We start from the raw sequence: 23,926 nt of genomic DNA on the forward strand, positions 1-23,926 counted from the left end.
CCTATAGTGACAACTTGTATTAAAAAGCATGGAAGTCCCTTGTAAGTAAGTTATCAAATACTATATAAAACCGATGCAAGGATACTTTCTCTTTCAATGCCAGAAAAGTCTGCAAGCATTGCTGTTTCTAAATTGTGGCTTAAGGTTTTGTTTCATTTTGTTTGTAAGAGGGAGGAGAAAGTTCTTTTTCAAATAATTATTTATGTTTGTGGTCCCCTCTTTAACATATCATAATTGCTTTCAGCTTGCTTAAGCTGAACGAGTGGGTATCTAGGTGTGGTTCAACAGTTTGAAATGTAAGTAAGATGCAGTTAGGCTCTACATACACATATTAATACATTTCACAGGAATCTCAATACTAAGTATTCAGTGGATGGGACAAAAATCACAACAGGCAACTTTATTTGTAGAATTTGATCCAAAAATCCAGAAAAAATAAACAAAAGGAGCCGAGCCTCTATTATGTTAGTACACAAAATAAACAAAAAAATACATCAACATTTACCATGAGATCATTTAAATGTGTCTGCAAATGATCTGATAAGGGAAACGTGATTTACAACATGGGAAACTGTTTTTTTTTTTTAAACCACCATAGACTTAAATGCACTGTGCCGTAGGTCACCTAGACTAGGTTAGCAAGAATGAGCAACGTGGTAGGTCCAAAAGGTAAACCCCCAAACACCTTCCTTCAGTGGAAACTTTGGTAATTGTCTGTAGTTAAAAACAAAAAACTAAAAACACCAACTCCTGTTCTTCATCATGTTGGATGGTTATTTTGTCCATTTTTCTCCCGCGATGATGAGTCCATTTTAAATACTTCAATTATTATGAAGACACTCCAAATCCACAGAACAGCAGACACTTCCATTCTGTGCATCAAGACACAAGCATTAGCCAATGAGACATAGACTATAAATCAATATGTAGTGTCCACCTTTATATTCAAAATGACCATCTACATGTTGAGACCAACTCCATGAATGCTATAAAAAAATTACTAGAAAAATGCCAAAGATTTATGAGACCCTTCAGGGTCCCTCTTGTTGGCTACTGCTGGCAGTGCAACTTCATACACCCCTGTCTGAGCTCAGACCAGGTTTGTTTGAGACTCCTCTGTATTTCCAAGTTGTCTGTTTACACAACTTATTCACTGGACTTACTCTAAATGAGATTCTTTCCAAAAATAACCCCCTGAAAGATAAATTGCCATTAATAATACTAGTCAAAAGTACCAAAAGAGTCTGAAAATAACTCCAAAATGGCTTACAGAAAGGTGGGCATGTTAGGGGTAAATATAGACTATCTCATGGTGACTGTGAAGGGGATGGTACATATCAATTTTTGGGAATTCATGAAAAATCAATTACATGTATTAATGTAAATATACCTTTATAATCCTCCTAAATGAATCTCAAACCTAAGCTCAGAAAAATAATACTAAATAACATAGGTCTCCACATCTCCTGGTCATTGTGTTTGATGGGGCTGAAGGTACAATGGGACCATGACTCTTGCTATATGAAGCTTGATGTCCTTTATGTATTGGGCTGCATTTTAAGATGGTACTTTTCAGGAAGGAGAAAAGAATCCACATTTAACAGCATAAAAAGACAAGTTGGGATCCTTCCACTGATGCCTGAAGCTGAGCCAGGATTTGATAGACTTGAATAGACTAATATATATATATATATATATATATATATTTTTTTTTTTTAAATATTTATTTATTTTGCAGTACGCGGGCCTCTCACTGTTGTGGCCTCTCCCCTTGCGGAGCACAGGCTCCGGACGCGCAGGCTCAGCGGCCCTGGCTTACAGGCCTAGCCGCTCCGCGGCATGTGGGATCTTCCTGGACAGGCACGAACCCGTGTCCCCTGTATCGGCAGGAGGACTCTCAACCACTGTGCCACCAGGGAAGCCCAGGCACTAATATTTTTAACATGCTTAATCATGGGAATCTTAAGCAGATGTTTCGGCAGAAATTTGACCCTGCCTAACCCTTGCTTCAAGTTGACTACAGTCATAGCTCTTCATAAGCTTTGAAGGTAGGAAGGGGTCAGTTGTTAATTTTAATGACATATGAGGATGCCTCATGGTAACTCCTCCAAAAAGATAGGCAAATAATCACAATTAATTAAATCGTGCAGCAAGAGTTTCAAGTCCCTGCATTAGGTACTGTGATAGTTAAACAAAGCAAAAAACTTCATAGATTTATAGAACACTTTCTTCTAACATTGGCAGTTTCATGAAAGAGCTTATAAAAATTTCCAGGATGAAAAAGATTTTTTTTTTTTACTTTTTAATATGCAGGTCAAAATAGCTTAAATCAGCCATAATTGGGCCTAGTGCAATTGTTTAAATCCTGTATTTTAAAAGGCAAAAGAGAGGACTATTTTATTCCATGGTTATCATTTGGAATTTGCCTTAATACACGGTACAGCTACAATCCATTCAGACAGATTAACCTCTGGGGAGAAGCAAATGCCTGCCTGTGTTTCCACCATGCCCCTTGGAACCTGTGCCTTCAGAAACATCAGGAGTGGACCTCCTGCAGGTGTTCTCTGGCAATTGTTCAAGGCCTGGTTATCCTCAGGACACCCAATTACCTTGCATTTGCAGGTTGTGCAGGGAGATCCAGTCATTGTCCACACTGAGCCACTAAGCCTAGAAAGGCCATAGCTGTCCAGGCAAGTTTTTCTGATGTCATAGGCGATGTTATCAGCCAGGCAGGGGTCACTGACACAGCGGGGACAACATTCCCCTTCCAAGATGGTTGTGTACTCACAGCTCAAATTGGGGCAAGTGAGCGGCCAGCAATCTACCTCTCCTTCCTGTGGAGAGAAAGCCAAAATACTTCATCATTGACCTTATGCACAATCCTGTTGCCAAAGTCCCAGAGGGGGAAATTCTCAGGAATCTCCATCACTGTCCTCACTGACTGTTGCTACTTTGCATCATTATGGGTATGATGTGTTTCCTCCTTGAAGAACAAATACAGACATCACCTCCTCCAGAGTGCTTTTGCTGACTGTCTATACTGTAGCCACGGAAAGAGTTCGGTCCCATCTCTGCGTGCCAATGGCAACCCATAATTATTTTTATCGTGAGACTTATCATAATTATCAATACAATTCCAGATTACATTTTGAGCTTTCAGGTTTTGGGCTTGTTCCTTTATCCCCCCATGCTTAGCACAGTTCTGGTCAATGAATGCTAAACAAATGAACAAATAGATGATAAGGTACTGAGCTAGTGTGTAAAGAGAAATCTCTTTCCCTTAAGGTCAAAGAGGAACTTAAACCACTGTACTATTTCAATAACAACATGCACTGAGTTGCTTATATTGGATTTAAAATTGAGGTTGGGCAATATCAGGAGAACAATTTCATAATGGTTTTGAATGTAATGTCTGGCTAGTGACACATCACAAATGTGTGTAAGGTGTTACAGTTCAGACAGAGCCTCCAAGTGTTCCAGGATGTGGCCACGGTGGCTCCACTGAGCTGCACATAGTACAGACTACTACCTATGTAGCCTCTTCCCTTATCATGACACTCATTATAATTTATGCAAACGCATGCCTAATTATTCAGTCAGCTTCACAAGACTATGGCCTTTAGTCAGCTTCATGATAGACCGTGTCTGTCATGCTCACTGTTATATCATCCAGAGTCTGGCACATGCAAACTATTGATATTTATTAAATATAAGCCACTTTATTCTCAAGTCGTTATTAAGTTATATTCAGCAGCTTCGGTTCTCCCAGGAAATAATAACCTTAGGGTCTGGGGATGAGAGAGGATACTCTTTTGAAATTCTATGAAAATATCATGTCTAAAATTAATACCAGTTTTTCTGAGTGCCTGATGATTGGCTTCTTCAAAGAGAAATGTAATTTTCCAGGCTGATGTGGAACCTAATTCTATAGTTGTGTTGTGTTTGCCTGTTCTTGAATGGGAGATGTAAGAATGGCTATGATTTGAATATATCTGAGTTATACTCCTCAGTATTAGGAGTGATTAAGAAGGATTTGTTTCTATTAAGATTATCTGCACATTTGCCAGGTGACTTTAGAAAATCCAATAGAAATTTACAGCACAGTTTTTCTAAATGCCTGTCTTTATACAGTATCCATAGACTGAATCATTAATTTTAGCAAATGTTAAATTATGGAACACAGCTAACAGTTTCCATTACAAGTTGACTTAGTTATGACTTAGCTCCACTGGCTATAATTACCTCAGAGATGGAACATCATATTCACTATGATAATGTGTCTTAACAGTCTTTGCAACATTAGAAATCTTTGTGTTATATAATTTGAAACAGAAAGAACCAGGTCCAGAAATTAAGGTTTTCCTCTGGACTTTCTCTAACCTGATTATATCATTAGTATCCCCATATTAAGATACAAAATAACCTTCATTTTTCTACATTAATGTTTAGCACTGTAAAACAAATTTTTCAATCTAGGAAATATGAACAATAGTAACTACTGTTCACTAAGTACCTTCTATGTGTCAAGTACTACACTTGCCTTTCACATCACTGATCTTCACAACAGCCCTGCAAAATAGGTGCCCATCCACTTGTGCACACTGAAGGAAAGAATGATCAAGTAAAATGTTAGGACTTGCCCAAGTTAATTACACGCATCTTGCATGTGGGAGAACCAGGACTGTCTCTATGACCTAGAATCAATATCAATCCTTGATATTTCTACTATGTTCTGCTATCTCTGATATTGAAAGCTTTAATGGTAATGTCCCAAGAAATGAAAGATTTGACTCTGTAAGAACTATAAGTCCCCATCAAGGCTTTGAAAGCCTTCTATCATGTGGGGAATTTTATTGATCTGGAGTGGCTAAAAAGTAGCAATTGTAAACTAACTTAGACCAAATCTGTGCTATAAATGTCCTTTCTGTCTTACATGGTGTTTTAAATAGTAGAATACTAATGTCTTCTGGAAGAACATATGCCCTGTAATTAGCCACAGGACCCACAACTCCCTGCACAGGATCACAAATCACAGGAAACTAAATCCCACAGACAACTGAGCTTGTAAACCCCTCCAGAATATATAGGATAACACACTCTAAAGGAAGCCAACATACCAGACACCGGCACTGCTGGCAACTGTGAGTCCAGTTGTCTCCACTACGATAGAGCTTGTGTCCATTTTGATCTAAACATTGACTTGTGACCCTGGTGTCACACTCTGGGCAACAGAAAAGGTCAACGCTTGGATTCTGGCAATCACAAGCTGTCCGCCGGCAGAATATCTTCCCATCCTGTTTAGAAATGAGATTAAGGAGGTTTCATCATTAGGGAAACAATAAGCTGCACTATGGAAACCAAATTTTATAAACACTTTACAGAGCACATAGGAAAGATTTCTAGTCAGAGTGCTCCCCTAGCCACCTCCCATTTTGCTCGAAACAGATGCACACATGTATACTCATATATACACACCCTGCCTTTCCCTGACCTTGCCTGCAGGGCAGCCCAGGTAAACATGGAGACATTTCTAAGTTGCAGAGGGAAGTCAATATGTTCTTTCAAACTTTTCTTCTAAATGTTTCTTAAAAATCATATTTCTAAGTAACATTATAACTCAGCAGCTAAAAATGCATAAACAGTCAAGCACTCATTTGAGTGGAAAATCATGCTCCTGTACTTTTCCCAGTTCACAATGAACAACCTAATACATTCAAATGCATTCATCTAATTTTATTTCTGGCTCAACTCTGGGAGGAAGTCTGACTATACCCTTTTTACAGAAGAATTAACTGAGGCCCAGAGAGGCTAAAAGACTTACCTAGTAACACAGAGGTAGCAATTCTCTAAGCACCACCACCAGATATTCTGGTTTCAAAATAATTTTTCTTCTACAAGATAGTTTTTAGGTTGTTTATTATAAGGAGCTACAATAAGGTGTCACTTCCCACCTTGAGGCAGCTCCCCAAATTATAGGCAGAGTACAATTTCTGGAATAATGGCCCTGAACACTCAGAAGGGATTGAAGGTCAACGGCACTCAAACGTTAAGACAGACTGTTTTGCAGTGTTTCTCATTTATATGTCTGTTGCTCACGGTAACTTCTCATCTCAGACAATGAAGAGCTAAAAATTTAAGGTGAGACATGTGGCCACCTTTTATGGTTATAACTGCTTTGCTGAATATTTACAAAACCAGAGAATCTCAGGGCCAGAATACACCTTAGAGGACACATAACCAAACTTTCTGACCTATACTTGATTAGTCTAGAGCAACCATATTCAAAAGTCATCAAGCCTGTGCTTAAAGCTCTCCGGTCTTGAAGAACTCACCACCATGGAAGGTATTCTAATTACGCAACTCTGTATCTTTCTGAATGTTAAAAATTGCACTTTTTCTTGCCCATCTTCATTGATCCTTGTTTACACCCTTGGTAATCATAGAACTCCCCATCCCTTCGATCACATTTTTACTCTTTGTTCTTAGAAGAGAGCTCTTGCGTCTCCTCTGAATCATCTCATCTCTAGATTAAACATCTTTAATTTTTTGACCATTCCCCATAGTTTTGAATCTTCTCACTGTTGTTGTGGCCACTTTCTTTTATAAATTTTTAATTGTTTTTATTTTTAAATATCTTATTTTTAAAAATTTTTATTGAAATATACTTGATTTACAAAGTGTTATTTTTAGCTGTACAGCGAAGTGATTGTTATACATACATGTAGATATATATTTTCTTTTTCTTTTTTACATTTTCTTCCATTATAGGTTATTACAAGATATTGAGTATAGTTCCCTGTGCTATACAATAGGTCCTTGTTGGTTATCTATTTTATATATAGTAATGTTTCTATTTTAATCCCTAACTCCTACTTCATCCCCCCATTTCCCCTTTTGTAACCATAAATTGGCTTTCTATGTCTGTGGGTCTATTTCTATTTTGTAAATAAGTTCATTTAATCATTTTTTAGATTTCATACATAAGTGATATAATATCTTTCTCTGTCTCACTTCACTTCGTACGATAATCTCTAGGTCCATCTGTGTTGCTGCAAATGGCATTATCTCATTCGTTTTTTATGGCTGAGTAATATTGCATTGTATATATGTACCACATCTTTATCCATTCCTCCACTGATGGACATTTAGGTTGCTTCCATGTCTTGGCTATTGTAAATAGTGCTGCGATGAATATTGGGGTGCATGTATCTTTTTGAAGTATGGTTTTCTCCAGATATATGCCCAGGAGTGGGATTGCTGGATCGTATGGTAGTTCCATTTTTAGTTTTGTAAGGAACCTTCACAGTGTTCTCCATGGTGGTTGTACCAAGTTACATTCCCACCAACAGTGTAGGAGGGTTCCCCTTTCTCCACACACTCTCTAGCATTTATTGTTTGTAGACTTTTTGATGATGGCCATTCTGACCAGTGTGTGGTGATACCTCATTGTGGATTTGATTTGCATTTCTCTGATAATTAGTGATGTTGAGCATCTTTTCATGGCTTTTTGGCCATCTGTATGTCTTCTTTGGAGAAATGTCCATTTAGATCTTTTGCCCATTTTTTGATTGGGTTGTTGTTTATTTGTTTGTTTTTCACATAGAGCTGCATGAGCTGTTTGTATATTTTGGAGATAAATCCCTTGTCAGTCACCTTGTTTGCAAATAATTTCTCCCATTCTGTAGGTTGTCTTTTCGTCTTGTTTATGGTTTCCTTTGCTGTGCAAAAGCTTTTAAGTTTAACTAGGTTCCATTTGTTTATTTTTGTTTTTATTTTCATTACTCTAGGAGGTAGATCCTAAAAGATATTGTTGCAATTTATGTCACAGAGCGTTCTGCCTATGTTTTCCTCTAAGAGTTTTATAGTGTCCAGCTTTACACTTAGGTCTTTAATCCATTTTGAGTTTATTTTTGTGAAAGGTATGAGAGAATGTTCTAATTTCATTCTTTTACATGTAGCTGTCCAGTTTTCCCAGCACCACTTATTGAAGAGACTGTCTTTTCTCCATTGTATATTCTTGCCGCCTTTATTGTAGATTAACTGACCATAGGTGCATGGGTTTATTTCTGGGCTTCCTATGCTGTTTCCTTAATCTATATTTCTCTTTTTGTGCCACTACCATACTGTTTACTGTAGCTTTGTACTATAGTCTGAAGTCAGGGAGCCTGATTTCCTCCAGCTCTGTTTTTCGTAGGATTGCTTTGGCTATTCAGGGTCTTTTTGTGTTTTCATACAAATTTTAAAAGTTTTTGTTCTGGTTCCATGAAAAATGCCATTGGTAATTTTATAGGGATTGCACTGAATCTCTAGATCACCTTGGGTAGTATAGTCATTTTCACAATATTGATTCTTCCAATCCAAGAACATGGTATATCTTTTCATCTGTTTGTATCACTTTCTGTTTCTTTCATCAGCATCTTATAGTTTTCAGAGTGCAAGTTTTTGCCTCCTTAGGTCGGTTTATTCCTAGGTAGTTAATAATTTTAGATGCAGTGGTAAATGGAATTGTTTCCTTAATTTGTCTTTCTGAATTTCTGTTGTTAGTGTATAGAAATACAAGAGATTTCTGTGTATTAATTTTCTATTCTGCAACTTTACCAAATTGATTGATGAGCTCTAGTAGTTTATGGTAGTGCCTTTAGAATTTTCTATGTATAGTATGATGTCATCTGCAAACAATGACAGTTTTACATCTTTTCCATTATGGATTTTTCTCTTTCTTTTTCATCTCTAATTGCATGGCTAGGACTTCCAAAACTATATTGAATAAAAGTGGTGAGAGTGGACATCCTTGTCTTGTTCCTGATCTTAGAGGAAATGCTTTCCGCTTTTCACCATTGAGAATGATGTCAGCTGTGGGTTGCCATATATGGCCTTTATTATGTTGAGGAAAGTTCCCTCTACGACCACTTTCTGGGGAGATTTTTTTTTTTATCATAAATAGTATAAAATTTTGTCAAAAGTGTTTTCTGCATCTATTGAGATGATCATATGGTTTTTTTTCTTCAGTTTGTTGATGTGGTGTTTCATACTGATTGATTTGTAGATATTGAAGAATCCTTGCATCCCTGGGACAAATACCACTTGATCATAGTGTATGACCCTTTTAATGTATTGTTGGATTTGGCTGGCTAGTACTTCATTGAGTATTTTTGCATTTATGTTCATCAGTGATATTGGCCTGTAATTTTCCTTTTTGTGGTATCTTTGTCTGGTTTTGGTATCAGAGTGATACTGGCCTCATAGAATGAGCTTGGGGGTATTCCTTCCTCTGCAAATTTATGGTAGAGTTTCAGAAGGACAGGTGTTAATTCTCCCCTAAATGTTTGATAGAATCTGTCTGTGAATACATCTGTTTTTTTTTTTTTGTTTGTTGGGAATTCTTTAATCACAGTTTCAAGTTCAGTGCTTGTGGTTGGTCTGTTCATATTTTCTATCTCTTCCTGGTTCACACTTGGGAGATTGTACCTTTCTAAGAATTTGTCCATTTCTTCCAGGTTGTCCATTTATTGGCATATAGTTGCTTGTGGACTCTCTTATGATCATTTGTATTTCTGTGATGTCAGTTTTAACTTCTCCTTTTTCATTTCTAATTCTATTGATTTGAGCACTTTCCCTCTTTTTCTTGATGAGTCTTGCTAAAGGTTTATCAATTTTGTTTATCTTTTCCAAGAGCCAGCTTTTATTTTCATTGATCTTTTCCAATGTTTTCTTCACCTCTATTTCATTAATTTCTTCTCTGATCTTATGAGTTCTTTGCTTCTACTAACTTTCACTTTCGTTTGTTCTTCTTTCTGTACTTGCTTTAGGTGTAAGGGTAGGTTGTTTGAGATTTTTCTTGTTTCCTGAGGTAAGATTGTGTTGCTATAAACTTCCCTCTTAGATCTGTTTTTGTTGTGTCCTATAGGTTTTGGATCGTCGTGTTTTCATTGTCATTTTTCTCTAGGTATTTTTTGATTTCCTCTTTGATTTCTTCAGTGATCCATTGGTTGCTTCGTAACGTATTTTTTAGCCTCCGTGTGTTTGTGCTTTTTACAGTATTTTTCCTGTATTTGATTTCTAATCTCATAGCATCATGGTCAGAAAAGATGCTTGACGTGATGTCAAATTTCTTAAATTTTACCGAGGCTTAATTTGTGGCCCAAGATGTGATCTATCCTGGAGAACGTTCCATGTGCACTTGAGAGGAAATTGTATCCTGCTGCTCTCAGATGGAATGTTCTACAAATTAAGTCCACCTGTTCTAATGTGTCATTTAAGGCCTGTGTTCCCTTATTGATTTTCTGTCTGGGTGACCTGTCCATTGATGCAAGTGGGATGTTAAAGTCCCTCACTATTATTGTGTTACTGTCAATTATCCATTTATGTCTGTAAACATTTGCCTTATATATATTGAGGTGCTCCTATGTTGGGTGCACATATATTCACAATTGTTTTATCTTTTTCTTGGATTGATCCCTTGGTCATTATGTAGTATCCTTCTTTGTCTCTTGTAACAGTCCTTATTTTACAGTCTATTTTGTCTGATATGAGTATTGCTACTCCAGCTTTCTTTTGATTTCCATTTGCATGGAATACCTTTTTCCATCCCTTCATTTACTGCCACCTTCTTCAACAGTTTTGAGTATTTCCAATAATTGTTGTCATCATCTACCATCAATTTAACATTTATTTCATGTCACATTGTGCCAACTCTTTTATATGCATTGTCACATTTAATACTGATTATTCAGTGGAATAGAAATTTTTATCTCCATTTCTCAAATGAGATAGCTGAATTAGAGAGCTGAATATAATTCCTCAGTAATGGTCTGACCAACACAAAATGAAGTGAGACTCATGGTCACCTTGTTTTAAGTACTGTACTTTTATAAATGCAGCCTGATTTCAATATTTACTTCCTTACTTACTTTGGTTATGTCATAGTGTTGACCTTTATGAGGTTAATGAAGACTAAAACCTCATTAAGCCCTATTGTGTCTTGTGTGGTTAGTTGTTTGGAAGTGTAAAACTTGGTGTTTATCCGTATTGTATTTCATCTTGTTAGATTCATTTCATTTCCCTCGCCTGTCACAATGTTTTCTAAATGCTGTGTCTGTCATTCATCTTAGTTTGTCCTCCTTCAGTTTAGTGTCATCTGCAAACTTGATGGGCCTGCCCTTAGGGTCTTCATCTACTTCATGGACAACAATGTTGAATAGGACAGGGCTTGCTGAGATATGTTTACTGCCAGCTAAAGTGGAAATCTTTAAATGCTTTACATTCTTTATGGAGACATGCTGGCTACATATGTAATGAAGTAACAGGTTAAAAAATGCTTTACCTCAAATGGTGTGCATCAGCTCTATTACTAGGAGAAATGACAAGAAATCAGTGTTCAAAATATTAGGGGATGAAAGATTATATGTATATACATGCATACACATACATACATATGCATATATACATATATGTATAAAAGCACACGCATGTTTGCACATATTTATAGAGAGAGCAAGTGAGAGACTCTAGTTAAGCAGATGAACTGTGTCAGGGAATTCAGCTAGTGTGGACAAAGGAGTGTCCAGGTCCTAGGAATTTTTCAACAATAGACCTTCAGCTTATAGCTCATATACCATGATTTTAACTCACTAATATATTTGGTTTAAATAACCATACCCCAAATGACTCCCCTATGGATTTAACAGAAGCTAAGAAAAATGATAGCTATGACATGAAAACATTTGGTCAGCTCAGCTGACCACAATATTACTCTCCCCAAGTATAGAAGGACCAGGTCTTAGGAACCCACATGGCTATTTGTGAACAACATAAAACACAGGGATAGATTCTTCTGGAAGCAGGTACTGTTCAACAGGCAATGGCACCCAATCAGAATGTCAAGTTTTTCTGTGTGTGCTGTTCAAAAGAATGAATAAGAATAAGTGAATAGCCTCCAGGGTTAGTTCAAAGTAATTTCACATCTCATCAATTATGTGAGAATGCCAAATAGGGCCCTCTTAGACTTTAACAGGCTTCAGAACAATAGCCCTGTTCACAGTGGCTTTTGAATTACAGGTTAACTGTCAAGAAAATTATTTTCCACTTTTACTGGGAAATAATTGTCATACATCATTGTATAAGTTTAAGGAGTTGCAGCAGAGTGGTGTTTGACTTGCATATATTGTGAAAGGATTACCATAATTGCTTCAGCTAACATCCATTTCCTTATATAGATAAGAAAAAAAAAAGTAAAAACAAAAAGAGGTGGAAAAGTTCTCCTTTGATGTTAACTATTAGGATTTACTCTCTTAATAACTTCCCTATATATTAGACAGCAGTGTTAGCTCTAGTTGTCATGATGTACATTACATCCCTAGCACTTACTTGTCTTACAGAAGTTTGTACCTTTTGACCACCTTCTTTCAATCCCCCACCCACCCTCTACTTCTACAAGTCTGATCTCTTATTCTCTGTTTTTGCTTGTTTGTGTGTTTGTTGGGCTTTTTTGATCCCACCTGTAACTGAAATCATACAGTAGTTGTCTTTCTCTGATTTATTTTACTTACCATAATGCCATTAAGGTCCATCCATGTTGTTGCAAATGGTAGGATTTCCTCATTTTTTTCTGGCTGAATAATACTGTGCTGTAAATATATACCACGACTTCTTCATCCACTCATCCATCTATGAACACTTAGGTTGTTTCTGTGTCTTAGCTATTGTAAGTAATGCTGCTATGAACATGTGGGTGCAGATATCATTTTGGGTTAGTGTTTTCATTTCCTTTGGATATATTCCCAGTAGCAAAACTGCTGGATCATAGGGTAATTTTATTAAGTTTTTTTTAGGATCCTCCATACTGTTTTCCACAGTGGTCATACGAATTTTCAATCCCACTAACGGTACACAAGGGTTCCCTTTCCTCCACATTCAAGCCAGTATTTGTTATCTCTTGTCCGTTTGATGATGGCCATTTGAACAGGCATGAGGTGATACCTCTTTGTGGTTTTAATGTGCATTTTCTTAATGACTAGTGATGCTGAGCATCTTTTGATGTACCTGTTGGCTTTTCATATATCTTCTTCTGAGAAATGTCTATGCAGGTCCTTAATGCATATTTAGTTGTGTTATTTGTTTTTATGCTATTGAGTTGTATGAGTTCTTTATATATCTTAACCCCTTGTCAGATAGATGGTTTGTAATTTTTTTTCCCATTCCATAGGTTGTATTTTCATTTTGAGGATGGTTTCTTAAGCTGTCCAGAAGTTTTTAGCTTGATGTAGTCCAAACTGTTTATTTTAAAAATTTTGTTGCTTGTGCTTTAGGTGTCATATAAAAAAATCATTACCATGACAAGGAGCTTTATTCCTATTTTTTCTTCTAAGTGTTTCATGGTTTAAGTTCTTACATTTAAATCTTAATCCATTTTGAATTTTTGTGAATGGTGTAAAATAGTGGTGCAGTTTTATTTTTACATATGAATATTCAATTATCCCTGCAGCATTTATTGAAGAGATGTTTTTTCTCCTCCATTGAGTATTCTTGGCTCCCTTGTCAAGTATTAGTTGACCATATGTGCTTGGTTTTATTTCTGAGCTCTTGATCCTGTTCCAGTGGTTCATTTGTCTGTTTTTATGCTTGTGTAATACTCTTTTGATGATGATAGCTTAATGGTATAGCTTGAAATGAGAAAGTGTGATGCCAACTGCTTTGCTCTTCTTTCTCAGTATTTCTTTGTTATTTGGATCTTCTGAGGTTCCATATAAATTTTAGGAGTATTTTTTCCACTTCTGTAAAAACTGCCATTGAAATCTTGATAGGAATTGCATTAAATCTACAGATGTCTTTTGGTAGTACTGACATTTTAAAAATATTAATTCTTTCATTTCATGAATATGGGATATGTTTCCATTTATTATTATCTTCTTTAATTTCTTTCATCAGTGTCTTGTAGATTTCAGAGTAGAGATCTTTCACCTCCTTAGGTAAATTTATTCCTAAGTATTTTATTGTTTTTGATGCTATTGTAAATGGGATCAATTTCTTTCTTTTTCAGAAAATTCATTGTTAGTATATAGAAACATGACTGATTTTTGTATGTTAATTTTGTATCTTGCAAATTTACTGAATTTTTTTATTAGATCTCATAGATTTTGGTTGAGTCTTAGGATTTTCTCTATACAAAATCATGTCATCTGCAAATAGAGACAATTGTACTTCTCCCTTTCCAGTTCTGATACCTATTATTGCTTTTTTACCCTGACTTCTCTAGCTAGGACTTCTAGCACCATGTTGATAGGAAGGGTGAGAGTGAGCACCCTTGTCTTGTTGCTGATCTTAGAGGAAAAGCTTGCAACATTTTAATATCGAGTATGATGTTAGCTGGAGGCTTATGTCATATATGGCCTTTATTATGTTGAGGCATGTTCCTTCCATGCCTAATTTGCTAAGAGTTTTTATTATGAAGAAGAGATGTTGAATTTTGTCAGATGTTTTTCTGCTTCTATTGAGATGTTCATATGGGTCTTTAATTATTTTAACGTGATGTATCACATTGATTGATTTGCCTATGTTGAACCATCCTGGTATCCAAGGGATAATCCCACGTGGTTATGGTGAATGATTCCTTTAATGTGCTGCCAAATTTGGTTTGCTAGTATTTTGAGAATTTTTGCATATATACACATCAGGGATATTGGCCTATAGTTTTCTTTCTACTAGGGTCCTGTCCTGGTTTTGTTAAAAGGAAAATGCTGGCCTTGGAAAAAGATTTAGGGAGTGTTCCCTCTTCTTCAGTTTTTTTGGGGAAGAGTTTGAGAAGGATGGGTGTTAATTATTCTTTCCTTATTTCATTCCTTCCTTCCTTCATTCTTTATTTTAATTGAATCATAGTTGATTTACATTTTATTAATCTCAAGTGTACAATAGATTCAATATTTTTATAGATTATACTCTTCAATATTTTTATAGATTATACTCCATGAAAGACATTATAAAATACTGGCTATATTCCCTTTGTTGTACAATATATCCTTGTATCTTATTTACTTTACAAATAGTAGCTTTTAACTCTTAATCCCTTACCCCTATCTTGCCCTTCCCATCATCTTGCCCCTCCCCTCTTCCTTCTTCCTACTGGTAACCACTGGTTTGTTGTCTATATCTGAGCCTTTTTGTTGTTGTTGTTGTTATATTCATTCACTTGCTTTATTTTTTAGATTCCACATGTGTTATAACATACCATCTTTCTCTGACTTATTGCACTAAGCATAATGCCCTCTAGGTCCATCCATGTTGTTACAAATGGCAAAATTTAATTCTTTTTTTATGGCTGAGCAATATTCCATTGTATGTGTGCTTGTGTGTATATGTTTGTATGTGTCTGTATATACCACATTTTCTTTATCCATTCATTTGTTGATGGAAACTTAGGTTGCTTCCATATCTTGGCTAGTGTAAGTAATGCTGCTGTGAACATTGGGGTGCATGTATCTTTTCAAATTAGTGTTTTCATTTTCTTTAGATAGATATATACCCAGGAGTGGAATTGCTGGTCATATGGTAGTTATATTTTTAGTTTTTTCAGGCCCCTCCACACAGTTTTCCACAGTGGCTGCACCAATTTACATTCCCACCAACAGAGTACTAGGTTTTCCCTTTCCTCCACATCCTCATAAACATGTTATTTGTGGTCTGTTTGATGATAGCCATTCTGACAGGTGTGAGGTAATATCTCCTTGTGGTTTTGATTTGTACTTCTCTGATTAGAGACACTGAGTATCTTTTCATGTGCCTGTTGACCATCTGTACGTCTTCTTTGAAAAAATGTCTATTCAGGTCCTCTGATGTTTTTTAATTGGGTTGTTTGTTTTTCTGATATTGAGTTGTATGAGCAGTTTATATATTTGGGATATTAACCTATCATCAGGTATATAATTTGCAAGTATATCTCCCATTCTGTAGACAGTCTTTTCTTTTTGTTGATGGTTTTCTTTGCTGTACAAAAGATTTTAAGTTTAATTAGGTACCATTTGTTTGTTGGGGTTTTTTGTTGTTGTTTGTTTGGGTTTTTTTTTTGCTTTTGTTTCCTTTTCCTGAGTTGAGAGATGCAAAAACATATTGCTACACTTTATGTCAAAGAGTTTTCTGCCTATGTTTTCCTCTAGGAGTTATGTGGTTTCAGGTCTTACATTTACATCTTTAACCTATTTTTTAATTTTTCTATATGGTGTAAAGAAATGTTCATTATTTTCATGTAGCTGTCCAGTCTTCTCAGCACCACTTCTTGAAGAGACTGTTTTCTCTCTATTGTATATTCTTCCCTCTTTTGTTGTAGGTTAATTGATCATAAGTGTGTGAATTTATTTCTGGGCTCTCTATTCTGGTCCATTGATCTATATGTCTGTTTTTGTGCCAGTACTATACTCTTTTGAATACCGTAGCTTCACAGTATAGTCTATAGCCAGGGAGCACGATACCTCCAATTCTGTTCTGTTTTCTCAAAGTTCTGTTCTTTTTTCTCAAGAGTGCTTTTACTATTCAGGGTGTTTTGTGGTTCCAAATCAATGTTAGGATTATATGTCATGGAGTATTTTTATAGAGATTGCATTAAAGCTGTAGATTGCTTTGAGTAATATGGACATCTTAACAATATTAACACATTATTGCCTGGGAGGTTTTTGCAGAAACTAACACCTGTGGCTGGCAGTTTGTGATATAAGTGAATATTGAAACACCTCAAAATCAAACAACATTTGAGCAAATATCAAAAACTTTTTTTTGCACTTACGTATTTATTTGAAACTTTGTACATGTCTTACTAAACCATTCTAATATTTTGTTAGAGTGCTATAGGCAGTATATAGCAGGTACCTCTCTGCAGGGGAACAGAGCATCTATTGCAAATATACCATGTTTCACTGCGCTTTCCCCTGGATAAAGCAGAGTCTACACTTTCTGGTAGCATTTTTTTTTTAGTCCTGTGGATATTATTTCCTCTAGAATATGTTCTTTTATTTTACCTGATAGTTGACAAGGTGGATCTTTGTGGGGGGCTCTTTTATAAACTCCACAAGAAGGACCAGGTGCAGGGCTACCACTACATTCACCAGAATGGTCCGTTACCCATACTCTCGGTACTGCTAACAAAAATTGTTTGTAAGTCATTTTATTCTGCGCATTAAGGCTACAATAAATTTTAAATGCATTGAATAAACTGCAATTATTCAGAAACCCACTTTATATTACGATTTTTGAGTTTTCTGGAGGATATTGAAGTTTGCCAGATATTGATCGGATCAATCAACTCCTTTCATATATTTATTATACTCTAATATACAAGTGGACTTAGTTATGTGATAGCCAGTCCTCCTGTCTTCCTTTCCTGTAGATGTTGTGGAGGTGTCATGAATAGTTGTCACTATGCAGACTAGCCTCTTGTCTTTCCATATAAGAAGAATCACTTCTCCCGTCTGTAAGAATGTCATTTCTCCTCACTGTAGATTTTCAGATTTCTCCTTTAATTGGTTTGGTAGACCCTGATTCTCTCTTATAGTCCCACAAACTCTGGTTTTGTTTTTCAACAATATTTCAGATGTGAACACACTGTTGTAATAATTGTCTTGGTAAATATGGTGCCATGAACCCAGATAAGGTTGTAGGACTGATAATACTGTTTCTTGCAGTTTCTTTCCTTCACCTGTATAAATTTCAAGGTTGCATATGTATCCAGTTTCACTTTCACTAACCATCCTGACCAAAATTCCATATTTTGTAAGTCTTCCAGGATTATAGGTTTTGAATCTGAGTTGTCCTCTCCACTTTAGCATTGCCTCCTCAAGTGATGGCTCTTGTTTGGGTATATAGAGCAACTGAAATTTTGGTAGAAAATAATCCAAAAGAGGTTTAACTTTTGAAATCCTGTCTGCAGGAAGTAGAGTTTCTGAGTTATCATTAAAGTGAAGAAATGTCATTATTTGTTCAAACCTTCTTCTCATCATAATCTTTGGTAAGATAGGTGTTTCAGTAAGGATCAGCAGACCAATATTCTTTCCAGTGTGATTTTCTTATCTGTCCCATCAAACTTATTAATCTAAGAAACCTCTTCATGTCACTATTGGTTACATCAGTCCATTTTAAAGCCTTATCATACTTTTTATATGATTTTTCATTCTGTTGGTGATACAAGTTTGTTTGAGAAGCTACCAACTCGAAAAAGTTGTTACCGAAAATTAATTCTGTTATTTCACTAACACTTTGTGGGTAATTACATTCAATAGTTACACCTGACATACCTGTAAAGTCTTCTAATTTTCATGAAATGTTGTCTTCAATCCACTCTAGAAGCAAAGGAGCATTCTCCAGAACCGTGAGTTTCATTTTCACTTTCCATATCAGAATCAGTCACTGAGGTTTTTTCATCTTTTTGTTGGTCTAATATGCACACTGTCTGAATCAGAACTATATTCTGAAGAACTGTCATCTTCGGTGACACTAGTATTTATGTCACTCAGATAATCAGAGAAAGTATCTGCATAAAATTTACTGAAAATTTCTTCTTCAAAGTTTCGTGATGTGTCATTTTTGAAAATTTTATGGTAATAAAGTGGCGTTTATAATATACACAAGGTAGGTTGGAACAAAAACCTAATGGAGAAAAATATGAATGATAAAGTGGCGTTTATAATATACACAAGGTAGGTTGGAACAAAAACCTAATGGAGAAAAATATGAATGATAATGACAACCATAAGTTGTATAATGAACCCTTGGTCAATTTTAAGCTCCAACAACTTTGCACAGTGATGTGAATTGTATCACCCTCTAAAAAACTTACTGACACGTCTCTGGTCAATAAATTGTTAATTCTTTCAATCCAAGAACAAGAGATATCTTTCCATTTTTCTGTTTCATCTTCAATTCCTTTATCAATGTCTCATAGTTTTCAGAGTATTGGTCTTTAACTTCTTGGTTAAGTTTACTTTTATGTAGTTTATTCTTTTTGATGTGACTTTAAACAGGACTGCTTTCTTGATCTCTCTATTAATTCATTCTTAGTGTATACAAAGCAACAGGTTTCTGTATATTAATTTTGTATCCTGCACATATACTGAATTCATTTACTTAATTTTTTTGGCCGAGACTTTAGGATTTTTTAATGTAGTATCACTTCATCTGCAGATAGTGGCAGTTTTACTTCTTTTTCCCTTCCAATTTGGATGTCTTTTATTTCATTTCCTTATCTGATTGCTGTGTCTAGGACTTCCATTACTATGTTAAATAGAAATGGTGAATGTGGGCATCCTTATCTTGTTTCTGATTTCAGAGGAAAAGCTTTAAACTCTTCACCATTGAGTATGATGTTAACTGTGGGTTTGTCATAAATGGTCCTTATTTTTGTAAGCTATGTTTCCTGTTTACCAACATTGATGAGAGCTTTTATCATGAATGGCTGTTGAATTTTGTCAAATGCTTTTTATGTGTCTACTGAGATGATCATTTGATAAAAAGATTTTTTGTCATTTCTTTTGTTAATGAAGTGTATCACATTCATTTTGCAAATAATGGACCATTGTTGCATCCCTGAAATAAATCCCACTTGATCATGGTGTGGATCCTTTTTATATATTGTTAAATTTGGTTTGCTAATATATTGTTGAATTTTTGCATCTATATTTATCAGAGATATTGGTCTGTAATTTTCTTTTTTTGTAGTGTCTGTATGGTTTTGGTATCAGGGTAATGCTGACCCGTAGAATGAATTTGGGAATGTTCCCTCCTCTTCGATTTTTGAAATAGTTTGAGAAAGATAGGTATTATCTCTTTATATTTTTGGGAAAATTCCCCTGTGAAGCCATCCAGTCCTGGACTTCTGTTTGCTGGAAGGTTTTTTATTATTATTATTAATTCAATTTCACTACTAGTACTCATTCTATGCAGATTGCCTATTTCTTTGTGATCCAGTCTTGGCAGGCTGTATGTTTCAGAAATTTTTCCATTTCTTCTGGGTATTCAGATTTGATGGCATATAACTGCTCATAGTGTTCGCTTATGATTTTTTTGTATCTCTGTAATATTCGTTGTTAATTTCTCCTCATTCATATTTTGTTTACTTGGGTCCTATCGTTTTTCTTGATGAGTCTGGCTAAAGAATTTTCAATTTTATCTTTTAAAAATCCAGCTGTTTGTTTAATCTTTTCTATTTTCTTCTGGTCTCTATTTCCTCTCTGATATTATTTCATCTTTTCTGCTGACTTTGGGATTTATGTGTTCTTCTAATTCCTTTAGGTGGTACGTTAGGTTGTTTGAGACTTATTTCTTGAGGTAGGCCTGTATTGCTATAAACTTCCCTCTTAGAACTCCTTTTGTTGGATTTCATAGATTTTGAAAAATTGTGTTTCCATTTTCATTTGTCTCCAGGTATTTTCTGATCTCCCCTTTGGGTTCTTCATTGACCCATTTTTTATTTTTTTTTTTTAGTAGCATGTTTATTAATTAGTCTCCATGTGTTTGTGTTTTTCCCATTTTTTTCCTCCTATAATTGATTTCCAGTTTTATACCATTGTGGTCAGAAAAAATGCTTGATATAATTTCTATCCTGTTACATTTGTTGAGACCAGGTTTTTGGCTTAGCATGTAGATCACATGGTAGAGTAGAGTATCCTAAGTTGCAAGGCTTTCCCTTTAAGTATATCATGCCACTCCCTTCTGGCCTACAAAGTTTCTACAGAAAAATCAGCTAATGGCCTTCAGAATTTTCTCTTTATCTTTAAATTTTGCAATTTTAATTAGGATTTGTCTCTTTGAGTTCATATTGTTTAGGACTCTCTGTGCTTCCTGTACCTGGGTATCTGTGCTTCCTGTACCTGGGTATCTGTTTCCTTCTTCAGGATTGGGAAGTTTTCAGCCATAAGTTCATCAGATACATTTTTTACCCATTTCTCTCTTCTCCTTCTGAGACCCTTATAATGCAAATGTTAGCAGGCTTAATGTTGTCTCTGAGGGTCCCTTAAAATGTCCTCATATTTTAAAATTGTTTGTTTTTCTTTTTGCTCTTCTAATTGGGAGATTTCCATTATTCTATCTTCCAGATCACTTGTGAGTTCTCTATTGCCTAGTCTGCTGGTAATTCCTTCTAGTGTGCTTTTATTTCAGTTACTCTTCAACTCTGATGGGTTCTTTTTTATATTTTCTAGTTCCTTCATTTATTTTTTTCCAAGTTCAGTTAGCATTCTTATTACTGATTCTTTGAAATCTTTAACTGGTAAATTATTTGTTTTTTACAATAATGTTTTTTACATTATTTATTTTTTCTTGTTCTTTCTCATTTTGTCTTCTCATTTTGCTTAACTTTCTGTCTCTATGAAAGTAGGTGAAACAGTTACCCATCCCAGTCTTGAAACAGTGTCCTTCTATTGGAGCATTCCTATTAAGTCTGCATTTGTGAAGTGGCTTTGGTGGGAAAGCTGGATCTGAGGTGAATACAGGTCACATCTTCCCCCAGGATGTGTTGGCAGCTATCACCTTGGTGGGAGAGGGGGCAGGAACTGGAATGTCTAGAGCCAGAGCTAGGTGTGAGCTGGAGCTTCTCCCATGCTCAGTGGTTGTCACCCTCCTCCAGGGATGAGGTTGGGGCCCAAGGTGCTGTAGCAGAAGCCTTGAAAGTCAGGTCTGAGGTGATTCTGTTCCAAGTGTGTGCCCTCCCCTCTCCCAGCAATAGCACCTTGGCCCCAGAGGGGAACAGTGCTGGAGAAAGAAGGGCTGGAGCAGGTATCTGGTGCAGGCCAGGGTATGTGCTGTGATGGTCCAGGCGCCCCAGTCAGAGTTTCACACAGCTCCCAATCCACAGCTTCAAAAAGCACCAGCAATGGCCACACTTGCCCCACGCAGATGAAGTGCTAAGTTCGAGCCAAGTGCCCACCCTCCTTGGCAACAACAGCCTTTGCCATAGTGGGGAGCTTATCCAGGGCTATAGGGGCCTGCTTGGGTGCTCAGTGTGTTGAGGCATGTGCTGGGGTGGTAGTAGGAAGCTGGCCAGAGCCCCCATGAAGTTTCAATCTGCTTCCTTCCTTCCTGGGAGTAATCTTCACAAGTTGAATTTGGGGTTCTAAGTCCCACTGGTATTCAAACCAGCTAAGGGGACTTGTCTTCCCAGTTTTAGACCCCAGGGCAGGCTGCCCCATATGTGGTTCAAACCCCTTACTCACCAGGGATGCTCTCTGAACCCATGGTAGCTCCCTCCTCTTCTCTGTCCCCTCTTAGGGGCACAGGTCCTGTCCTGATGGCTTCTCCTCCCTTCCGGAGTCCATGTGGATCTTTTACAGCCTTGGTTGTAGAAAAGTCTTTCTGCCAGTCTCGTTTGTTTTCAGTGAGAATTGCTCCATGTACATATGTATTTTGGATGTGTTCATCGGGGGAGGTCAGATCCTCATCCTTCCCCATCTTGATCTCCTCCTCAATTCTTTAAAATTCACCAGTGAAGCCTTCTTTGTTGTGAGATTTTTTTCATTACTGATTCAGTCTCCTTACTAGTAATCTGTTTATTCAGTCTTGAATCAGTGTTAGTAAGTTATGTTTTTAAAAATCTTTCCATTTCTTCTAAGTTTTCCAGTTTGCTGAAGTAAAGGTGTTCAAAGTAGCCTCTTATGATCCTTTGAATTTCTGTGGTGTCAGTTGTAATGTTTCCTTTTCCATGTATACTTTTGTTGACTGGAGTCCTTTCTCCTTTTTCCCTTGCAATGAACTGACTCTTAATTTGGTTTATATTTTCTGTTGTTTTTCTGTCTCTATTTCTGCTCTGATCTTTATTAACTGTCAAGAAAATAATTTTCAATAATAAACATGTCACAGGTGGCCTTATTTAATTCAATGAGAATGTCATTATAAAACATCAGCTCACAGAGCACAACCACACTGGAATTGAAATTTGGCCAGAGAATGGAGCCCACTAATGGCGAGTAATACTACTTGCCATAGATTTGTGGGTTTATTCCTAGAGCTTGACCTCTATCCTAGCTTGGGTGGTCAGGACAATGACAACTTACATGACAAAGATGTATTTTCACACCCTTTTGTCATAGAACCTAAATGCTTTTATGCAATTTTATAATGAAATTTCAGCTATAAGCAGTAAGTATTGTAATATTTAAATTGCTACTGAATTTTAAATACCAGGGACATATACTTTCCTGGCATATTCTTACTGTATCATAAAAATTATACTTTATACTGTAAATTACACATTCTATTACTGAATAGTCAATACATTGAAACTTTACTCCTTATTGCATAATATCACTATTCCTTTTTTTCCCATAGTTTCAAATTTCTTAAGGAAGTAGACTTAGGTAGGTCAAATTTCTTAAGGAAGTAGACTTAGGTAGGATTACTTATATAAATTGAATAATAACATAAAACAGGTTTGGCAAGCTGATGCCCACAGTCCAAATTCAGCTGGTCACCTGATTCTCACTCAACAGTAAAGTTGAGTAAGTGAGACAGATCTTACAGTGTGCAACACCTATCTTGCCCTTTAAAGAAGTTGTTTGATCCCAAATATGAAGTATAAAATTAGTAGTGGTACTCTAGACCCATTTGTTTTACCTTCTCACATACAAATTTATTGGGAAGTAATATTCAATCTTTTCACAAAATAATAAATTTTGCCTTCAGGTTATACCCCACAAACGATTATTTTTTTTTTAAGTCCCCTCTAATTTGCAACTGGTGTAGAAAACTTTTAGCAGTCACTTAATCCAACGGACTCATTTTAATCAAGAGGAATTCTGGTCCAGAGAGGGGAAATTACTTTTCCACATGGCAAATTAATAATAAAACAGGAACTAGACCCCAATCTGGAGTTTTATAAGAATCACTTTCTACTATACTGCTTCCTTGTATTATGAAGAGACTGGGAGGTAGGATAAAAGGATTTCACACACACTCA

The 23,926-nt window shown here is 36.2% G+C and overlaps 1 protein-coding gene across 2 annotated transcripts in view; it reads right to left on the reverse strand.

Moving 5' to 3' along the window:
- Positions 1-385: 385 nt before the first annotated feature.
- Positions 386-23,926, reverse strand: part of NELL1 (neural EGFL like 1) — an 865,825-nt gene continuing 842,284 nt past the window's right edge. For both annotated transcript variants that reach the window (XM_067749619.1, XM_067749618.1), the window contains 3 exons: positions 5,118-5,294; positions 2,610-2,834; positions 386-872 (listed from right to left, as the gene is read on the reverse strand). In XM_067749619.1, coding sequence (XP_067605720.1) covers positions 822-872; positions 2,610-2,834; positions 5,118-5,294 — 453 coding nt within the window. In that variant the 3' untranslated portion in view covers positions 386-821. The remainder of the gene's footprint in view (positions 873-2,609; positions 2,835-5,117; positions 5,295-23,926) is intronic.

The sequence above is a fragment of the Pseudorca crassidens genome, chromosome 9 (assembly GCF_039906515.1).
Source record: "Pseudorca crassidens isolate mPseCra1 chromosome 9, mPseCra1.hap1, whole genome shotgun sequence".
NCBI lineage: Eukaryota > Metazoa > Chordata > Mammalia > Artiodactyla > Delphinidae > Pseudorca > Pseudorca crassidens.